Raw genomic sequence first — 8,298 nt, 5'->3', positions numbered from 1 at the left:
GACTGGCCAGCTCAACCGCTTCGTGCAACTCTCCGGGCGGCCGCACCTGCCAGGTGAGTCGTGGGACAGGGTCCTGACCGCTTGCGGGCGCGGCGGGCGGGAAGGTGACTGCTACCTTTTCGTTTTCTCCCTGGCTTTCTTTTCCTTGGGAGGAGGAAAGGCAGGCCCCACGCATAGCAGAGGGACTGGGGATCAGAGAAAAGGGAAGGTGTCTTTGAGGTCAGGGAGGGAACAGGAGCACAGCGAAGAAAAGTATCTTTGCTCTGTTGAAAGCTCTGTACTGAGAGTTGTGTTTTCTTTTCAAAGGAGAGGCCACTGTCTCATTGACATTTCCAAATGTTTCGGTTACTCGGTTCCCAATCTCTTCCCCTTCCGCAGTTTGATCTTGTAAATGAAAGACATTGGCGCCTAGCTGTGGGAAATTATTTCAAAAAGGGTGCCAAGTTAAGGAGAGAAGAGGGAAGCGCATTCCAAGGAGTGATTTTGTAAAAACTACCCGGGGTGTGTGTGTAAGAGGCATTCTGAAACAGAAGAAAGGGGTGGGGGAGTGTTGGCTGGGGAGTGTATGGGAAAGAGAACCTACAGAATTAGGGAAAACTAGTTGGATTATTAATATTTTGGAATGTCCAGAGACAGAATGGATAATGGGGTCTAGGTTTTAGGGGAGAAAGTGAAGATCAAAAATATACTTAGTGACAAAATTATGCTGTGTTTACGATATAAAAACAACTAAGAATTGGAAAAATGTACCCAATACCATTATTTCACATTTTGGTCTACAGTGCTGTAGTCTTGAGTTCAGATGCTTTTGAAAACAAAATAAAATCAAGTGGATATGTATGTGTAGACAATTTTAAAGAGGTACGTTTGTAATCGAATATTCAATCTAGTAGAAGGAAGGTAGGGAATTAAATAATGCACAGAATGTCAAATATCCCACTGGGCAAGCCTATTTTTACTATGAAAAGAACTATCAGGAATGATGTGTTAATTATTCATCGTGTTTTTTTGTGAATAATATTGATTATATTAGTGATATATTTGTTTAGCTGATGAGTTTTGAGAACATGATGAATTGATTTTTTTGAATTGTACTTATGACTGTGCCTTATACTTCTAAGTAGTCAAAAATTATTATTTGATTAAATTGAAGATGACAAAGGAAATTAATTTAGCACATTTAATAAGACAATTGCTTATGTTTGTGATGAGGTTATTGATGTGTGCTAGAAATGTACATTACACCATTTATATGCGCCATTAAAATTAAATCGAGGCATTTGTAAGTAATCATATAATATACCAGAAGTTGGGTTTGAGATGTTAATATCAGACTGGGCACCCTAGAATTTCCAAATATATGATCCTTAACATGAAAAAGAAAAAAGGAGCAATCTTTATTCTTACTCCCAATTAACAATACAAACTTAGATTTTTGTGTATTGACAGCTTAGAAGATGGAACTCTTAGCAAGCACTGTCACCAGTTTGCCCTCTTCTACCGTAATCTTTAGGTCTTTGATCACGGATTAATTGTACCATGGGCTTCATGTAGGCATTCCTAGGTTCCTAGAACCTGGTTGGTGCACTTCCTCACTGCAACCACGTGATGGCAGTGGAAGCCATGATTTCTGCTAAGGGGCTTCAGTGTGGAGCTATTTCTGCATTCCCTTAGCACACAAGACCAAGAACAGCCATTTATCTGGAGGTAAAGATAAACGTGTCTAAACTGTGAAAATTTGTAAAGTGGGGTCATCAGTCTCTTTTTTCTGCTTCCCTTTTCTCTTGATTGACACTTCATTGCTCCTTTACTCATTCTCAAAACTGGGACACATCTGATATCTCAGTGTATTATATAGTTTGAAATTCTTTCATACTAATTCTTTATTCTCCTAGGTATTGCATTTTAAGCCTCTCCCTTTTCTTGTATTTTGATAGATTTTGAAAGATTTTAGGTGATGGGGAGGAGTAGGATGTCTAGGCTTGGTTGACGGGCCCTGGAGATAAAACCTTTTTTTAAAAAAATTAATTAATTTATTTATTGAGATGGAGTCTCGCTCTGTCCTCCAGCCTGGAGTGCAGTGTCGCCATCTCAGCTCACTGCAACCTCCGCTTCCTGGGTTCAAGCAATTCTCCTGCCTCAGCCTCCTGAGTAGCTGAAATTACAGGCACCTACCACCACGCCTGGTTAGTTTTTGTATTTCTAGTAGAGACAGGGTTTTATCATGTTGGCCAGGCTGGTCTTGAACTCTTGAACTCAGGTGATCTGCCTGTCTCAGCCTTCCAAAGTGCTGGGATTACAGGCGTGAGCCATCTTGCCCAGCCAAAAAAAAATTTTTTTTAAAGTGTACTGTAGCAACTGGTTATGATGGCTTATGTCTGTAACCCCAGCACTTTGACAAGCCAAAGTGGGAGGATCGCTTGAGCCTAGGAGTTCAAGGCCAGCCTGGGCAACAAAGCAAAACCACATCTCAAGTTAAAAATTAAAAACAAAAAAACAAACAAAAAAACCCAACTCTGCTATAGCTCACTCTCTCTCTCTTTTGACCTCTAAATCCCAATTGGCCTTTTTTTTTTAGACAGTCTCACTCTGTGGCCCAGGCTGGAGTGCAGCGGCACGGTCTTGGCTTACTGCAACCTTTGCCTCCCAAAATCTAGCAATTCTTCTGTCTCAGTCTCCCAAGTAGATTAGAGGTGCGGGCCACCGCATCCGGCTAATTTTTTGTATTTTTGGTAGAGATGGGTTTTTGCCGTGTTGGCCAGGCTGGGCTCGAACTCCTGGCCTCAAGTGATCCTCCCGCTTCAGCCTCCCAAAGTGCTGGGATTACAGGCGTGAGTCACGGCGCCCAGCCAGCCCCGTGTTCCATTTTTCATCCTTGTCTACCAAGACTTCCAGTTACTGACACTTAGAACCTTTTCTTACTTTTTACGTCTCAACCCTCCATCCAGCCCCCAATGAAACCAAACAAAACAACCTGGTCTTCCTGGAGTCTTCTCACCCTCTTTCAGTGATAGCTCCTCTATGCATCCAGTTGTGCAAACTTGAAACTTGGGCATCCTCGTCAATATTTTCTTCTTCCTTGCACTTCAGGTGTAATCATTTACCAAGTCCTGTTTTTTTCACTCCTGCCGTAACTCCAATCCACGGTGCCGCCATCCCTCACTTAGGTCTCCTGTAGGAGCTTTTTAAACAGTATTCCTGCTTCTACTCCTGCCCTCCAATTCATATAGCACACCAGTCTTTTTGCAAGCCCAAATACATTCTCATCCCTGCTCACAACCTTTTTATTGCTCTTAGGATAAGGCAAAAATCTTTAACATGGCCTCAAAGGCACTGTGTCGTCTGACTCCTCTCTCACTCTACAGTTAATCCTGTGTTGTGTTCTCTTGGTCGTTGATCTTTTTCTGCCCGCTTAGATGTATCGTGCTTCCTCCTGCCCCAGATCCATTGCACAAGCTTTTCCATCATCCAAGAACCTTCTTACTCCTCATTCCATTCTCTTATTTTAACTTCTCTTCCATTAGATCTCAGTTTGATCAAAATGTTTTTTACACAGAAACCTTCCCTGACCTTTCTGTCTTGGTCTCTTCTCTCTATAACACTCATAGCATCATGTGGCTCTCCTTGGGCATACTTTACCATTTGTATGTGATTCCTTGATATGCATGATTTGATACTCTTGAGATGTATGTGTGTGTACTTATATACACATATACGTACATATATACCATACATATATACATGTATTTTTAAAATTCTAAATTAATACATTGGCATTATATATAACACATTAATGTCTAGGGAGTTTGATTAGTGTGGTTCAATCCTCTCTAGCCACATTGACTCTGAATAAGTGGTTAAAATCAGTCTCTCTCTTTTTTTTTTTTCTGAGACGGAGTCTTGCTCTGTCACCCAGGCTGGAGTGCAGTGGCACAGTGTCGGCTCACTGCAACCTCTGCTTCCCGGATTCAAGCAATTCTCCTGCCTCAGCCTCCTGAGTAGTTGGGATTACAGGTGTGTGCCACTGTGCTAATTTTTGTATTTTTAGTAGAGACAGGGTTTCATCATGTTGGCCAGGCTGGTCTCGAACTCCTGATCTTGTGATCCACCCACCTTGGCCTCCCAAAGTGTTGGGATTACAGGCGTGAGCCACCGTGCCGGGCCAAAATCAGGTTCTTTAATGTAAAGTAGTGGATTAGAGTCTGCATCCATTGCGACAGCACAAACGATAGTTTGTGAAACCTTTTTTTTGAGCACTTGCCTTTCTGCTGTTTTCTAAAGTTCAGTAGTGATTATGTGTTTGCCTCATAGGCCAAGAAATTAATGGCTTTTTACTCCTGGATTTTTACTAACTCATAATTTCTGTACACCCAGTAACGAGCAGGGAATTGTGCTTTTTGTAGAATAAGTATGCAGAGAGAGCTCAGGAGCAAGGGGATCATGGGACAATGGAATTCAGTTAGCTGTCGTGATTTAACTGTGTGAGTTTGATTAAATACTGTGATTAACTGGGAAAACAGTTAAACGTTGCTAACGTGGGAACTGGAAAACTGACAAAGAAAAAGAAGGAAAAATGTGACAGTTGGTAAAGCTGGGTAAAAATAATACTGTAGTCTTAACTTAAGCATCTTAAGTAAGTAATGTGTGTAAAATCCAAATGGTACAAAAAGGTATATGGTAAAAGACAAGTTTTTCTTCTTCCTTTGACCCCAGCTAATTGACTTCCTTCCCTAGAAGCAACCAATGATACATTTCTTGTGTATTTTTTCCAGGCATGAGGGGACGGGAAGGACTTTGTGGAGATGGTAGTATTCCTTTGTTTGGTTGGGTATTTAAGATGTTTACAGTCTTGCTAATACAAATAGTGATACAACGAATATCCCTATACATATATAATTTTTGCACATGAGAGAGTCTCTCTTTAGAATACATTTGTAGAAGTACAGTTTCTGGGTCAAAGGATATATGTTTACTGCTTAAACTTTGATAGATACTGTCAGATTTCAAGTTTGTGTTTTCCTGTTGGTGTTCGAGTGCTGTCTTCCTTGTTCTCTTGGTAACGGAGTGGGTTATCAAACGTTTTTTAAATTGTCAGTTTAATAGGAATATTTTTCTTAAGCGTCTTTTCAGTAGGTAGATATAAGAGCCATTTATTTGTTTCCTTTATTTGTAGACCCGTTTATATTTTTTGTTCATTTTTCTATTGGGATGGTTCATATTGTTTATAAAGGGGGTCCCCAACCTTTTTGGCACCAGGGACCGGTTTTGTGGAAAACAGTTTTTCCATGGACAGGGATGGCGGGGTGGAGCAGTGAGGGGAATGGTTTTGTGATGAAACTGTTCCACCTCAGGTCATCAGGCACTAGAGACTCATAAGAAGTGCACAGCCTAGATCCCTTGCATGCACAGTTCACTGCAGAGGTAGCACTCCTATGAGAATCTAATGCCTTACCTGACAGGAGGCCGGGCTCTGGCAGGAATGCTTATTCGTCCACCACTCACCTCCTGCTGTGTGGCCAGGTTCCTAACATGCCATGGACCGGTACCAGGGGTCCATGGTCTGCGGGTTGCTGACCCCTGGTTTATAGAAACTCTGTATTTTAATGAAATCAGTTCTTAGCCTTTGATACATGTTGCAGATATTTTTCACAGTTTTTCATTTGCCTTTTGACTTTGTTTATGGTCTATTTTTTCATCAGAAATTAAATGTTTTGTTGTTAAATTTATCAGTCTTTTCAGAGTCTAGGTTTTGTGTCATAAGAAAAGCCTTTCCTATTTTATTATTATTTCTAATTAGAATTAAATATTCTTGTGTTTTCTCCAGGTACTTTCGTAATTTTATTTTTAAGTTAAATACACTTACCCACACAAAATGTAAGTTGAATAAAGTGTCGAGGTAGGAATCCAACTTTACTTTTCTTCCGGATGGCTTCCCAGTTATGGCAGTTTCCTTCATTTAGTTCAACTTTGCCCTACTGATTGAAATGTTGTCTATAGGTGTACTTAGTTCCTACATATAATTTGAGGTTATTACTAGACTTTTATTCTGTTTCATTGATCAGATTACATTTTTATACCTAATGACCCCATTCCTTGGTTATCATCTTCCTCATTCTACTTCCCAGAGTTTTCCTGGGAAGTTTTCTTTGTTTATTTTTCTATATGACTTAGAATTAGCTAACCAAGTCCTGCTCCTCTGTCCTGTTGGTATTTTTATTGGTATTGTATTATGTTTATAGATTAATTTAGAGATAATTGACATCGTTTTGAGGTTCAAGAACAGGGTCTATATTCATTTCTTTATGTTCAAGAACAGTATATGTGACCAGGCTCGGTGGCTCACGCCTTTAATCCCAACACTTTGGGATGCTGAGGCAGGTGGATCATTTGAGGCCTGGAGTTCGAGACCAGTCTGGCAACATGGAGAAACCCCATCTCTGCTAAAAATATAAAACTTAGCTGTTCTTGGTGGCAGGTGCCTGTAATCCCAGCTACTGGGGAGGCTGAGGCAGGAGAATCGCTTGAACCTGGGAGGTCGAGGTTGCAGTGAGCCAAGATTGTGCCACTGCACTCCAGCCTGGGTGACAGAACAAGACTCTGTCTCAAAAAAAAAAAAAAAAAAGAACAGTACATGTATTTATTGTCGTTCAAGTCTTGTTTTGCATCTATCAACATTAAAAAGTTTTTTCATATAGACCTCTCACATTTCTTATTTTGTTTATTCCTTGGTGTTTATCTTGTTTGTTGCTGTTGTAAATGGGGTTTCTACCTTCTACTTTCTTTTTTTTTTTTTTTTTTTTTTGAGATGGAGTCTCACTCTGTCACCCAGGCTGGAGTGCGGTGGTGCGATCTCGGCTCACTGCAAGCTCCGCCTCCCGGGTTCACGCCATTCTCCTCCCTCAGTTTCCCGAGTAGCTGGGGCTACAGGCGCCTGCCACCACACCTGGCTAATTTTTTGTATTTTTAGTAGAGATGGGGTTTCGCCACGTTAGCCAGGATGGTCTTGATCTCCTGACCTTGTGATCCGCCCACCTCAGCCTCCCAAAGTGCTGGGATTACAGGCGTGAGCCACCACGCCCTGCTGGGGTTTCTACTTTCTTTTATAACTTTTATGTGGTTGTTTGAATTATTATTATTATTTGAATTATGTATTAAATTTTGAGTATTAATTTTATACCTAGCCACCTTAAGAATTCTAATATTGTCTATAATAGTTTCCCAGTTGTTTTTCTGTAGAGTAACAGGTATAGCTAAATAATTATGTAATTGCTGAATAATGATAATTTTATCTTCTCTTTTTCATTTTTTTTTCTTTTTTTAAAATAGGCCGAGTGTGTTGGCTCATGCCTGTAATCCCAGTACTTTGAGAGGCTGAGACAGGCGGATCACTTGAGGTCAGGAGTTTGAGATCAGCGTAGCCAATATGGTGAAACCCCGTCTCTACTGAAAACACACACACAAAAACTAGCTGGGCTTGGTAGTTCATGCCTGTAGTCCCAGCTGCTCAGGAGGCTGAGGCAGGAGAATCGCTTGAACCCTGGAGGCGGAGGTTGCAGTGAGCGAAGATTGCGCTACTGCACTTCAGCCTGGGTGACAGAGCAAGACTCCGATCTCCAGAAATAAATAAATAAATAAAATTAAAATTAAATAGAACAGAGATGGAGTCTTGCTGTGTTGCCCAGGCTGATCTCAAACTCCTGGGCTCAAGTGATCATTCTGTCTTGGCCTCCCAAAGTGCTGGGATTACAGGTATAAGCCTCCGCGCCCTGCCCTCCTTTTCACTTTTTTTAGTTGTTGTTGTTGAGACAGAGTCTCGCTTTGCTGCCCAGGCTGGAGTGTAATACTGTGGTCTCGGCTAACTGCAACCTCTGCCTCCCGGGTTCACGTCATTCTCCTGCCTCAGCCTCCTGAGTAGCTGAGACTACAGGCGTGTGCTGCCACGCGCAGCTATTTTTTTGTGTTTTTAGTAGAGACGGGGTTTCACCGTGTTAGCCAGGATGGTCTCGATCTCCTGACCTCGTGGTCCGCCCTCCTCGGCCTCCCAAAGTGCTGGGAGCCGCTGTGCCTGGCCCCTGCTTTCACTTTTTATACCTATTTCTTTTTTTTGTTCAATTGATTTGGCTAGTACTTTCCAAAAATACTAAACGATAAGATAGTAGTGGAGCTTTGTCCTATTCCTTACTTCAATTGGATATTTTTAATGCTTTCCTATTAAGATTAGATCTGGCTTTAGATTGAAGCGTACATATTTTATCATGTTAAAGTATTCAGCTGTTACCGTTTTTTTTTTTTTTTTTT

General features: G+C 41.2%; 1 protein-coding gene across 1 annotated transcript in view; it reads left to right on the top strand.

Moving 5' to 3' along the window:
* Nucleotide 1: 1 nt before the first annotated feature.
* The window catches only part of KLHDC10 (kelch domain containing 10), a gene marked incomplete at its 5' end in the record, with an annotated part of 67,835 nt that continues 59,538 nt past the window's right edge, over nt 2-8,298 (top strand). Inside the window, one exon of the mRNA XM_011995867.1 lies at nt 2-53. Within this exon, the coding sequence (XP_011851257.1) occupies nt 2-53 (52 nt within the window). The remainder of the gene's footprint in view (nt 54-8,298) is intronic.

This window comes from Mandrillus leucophaeus, unplaced genomic scaffold (assembly GCF_000951045.1).
Source record: "Mandrillus leucophaeus isolate KB7577 unplaced genomic scaffold, Mleu.le_1.0 Scaffold5, whole genome shotgun sequence".
Taxonomy (NCBI): Eukaryota; Metazoa; Chordata; class Mammalia; order Primates; family Cercopithecidae; genus Mandrillus; species Mandrillus leucophaeus.
The sequence above is the reverse complement of the archived record's forward strand: the minus strand, read 5'-3'. Positions and strand labels throughout refer to the sequence as shown.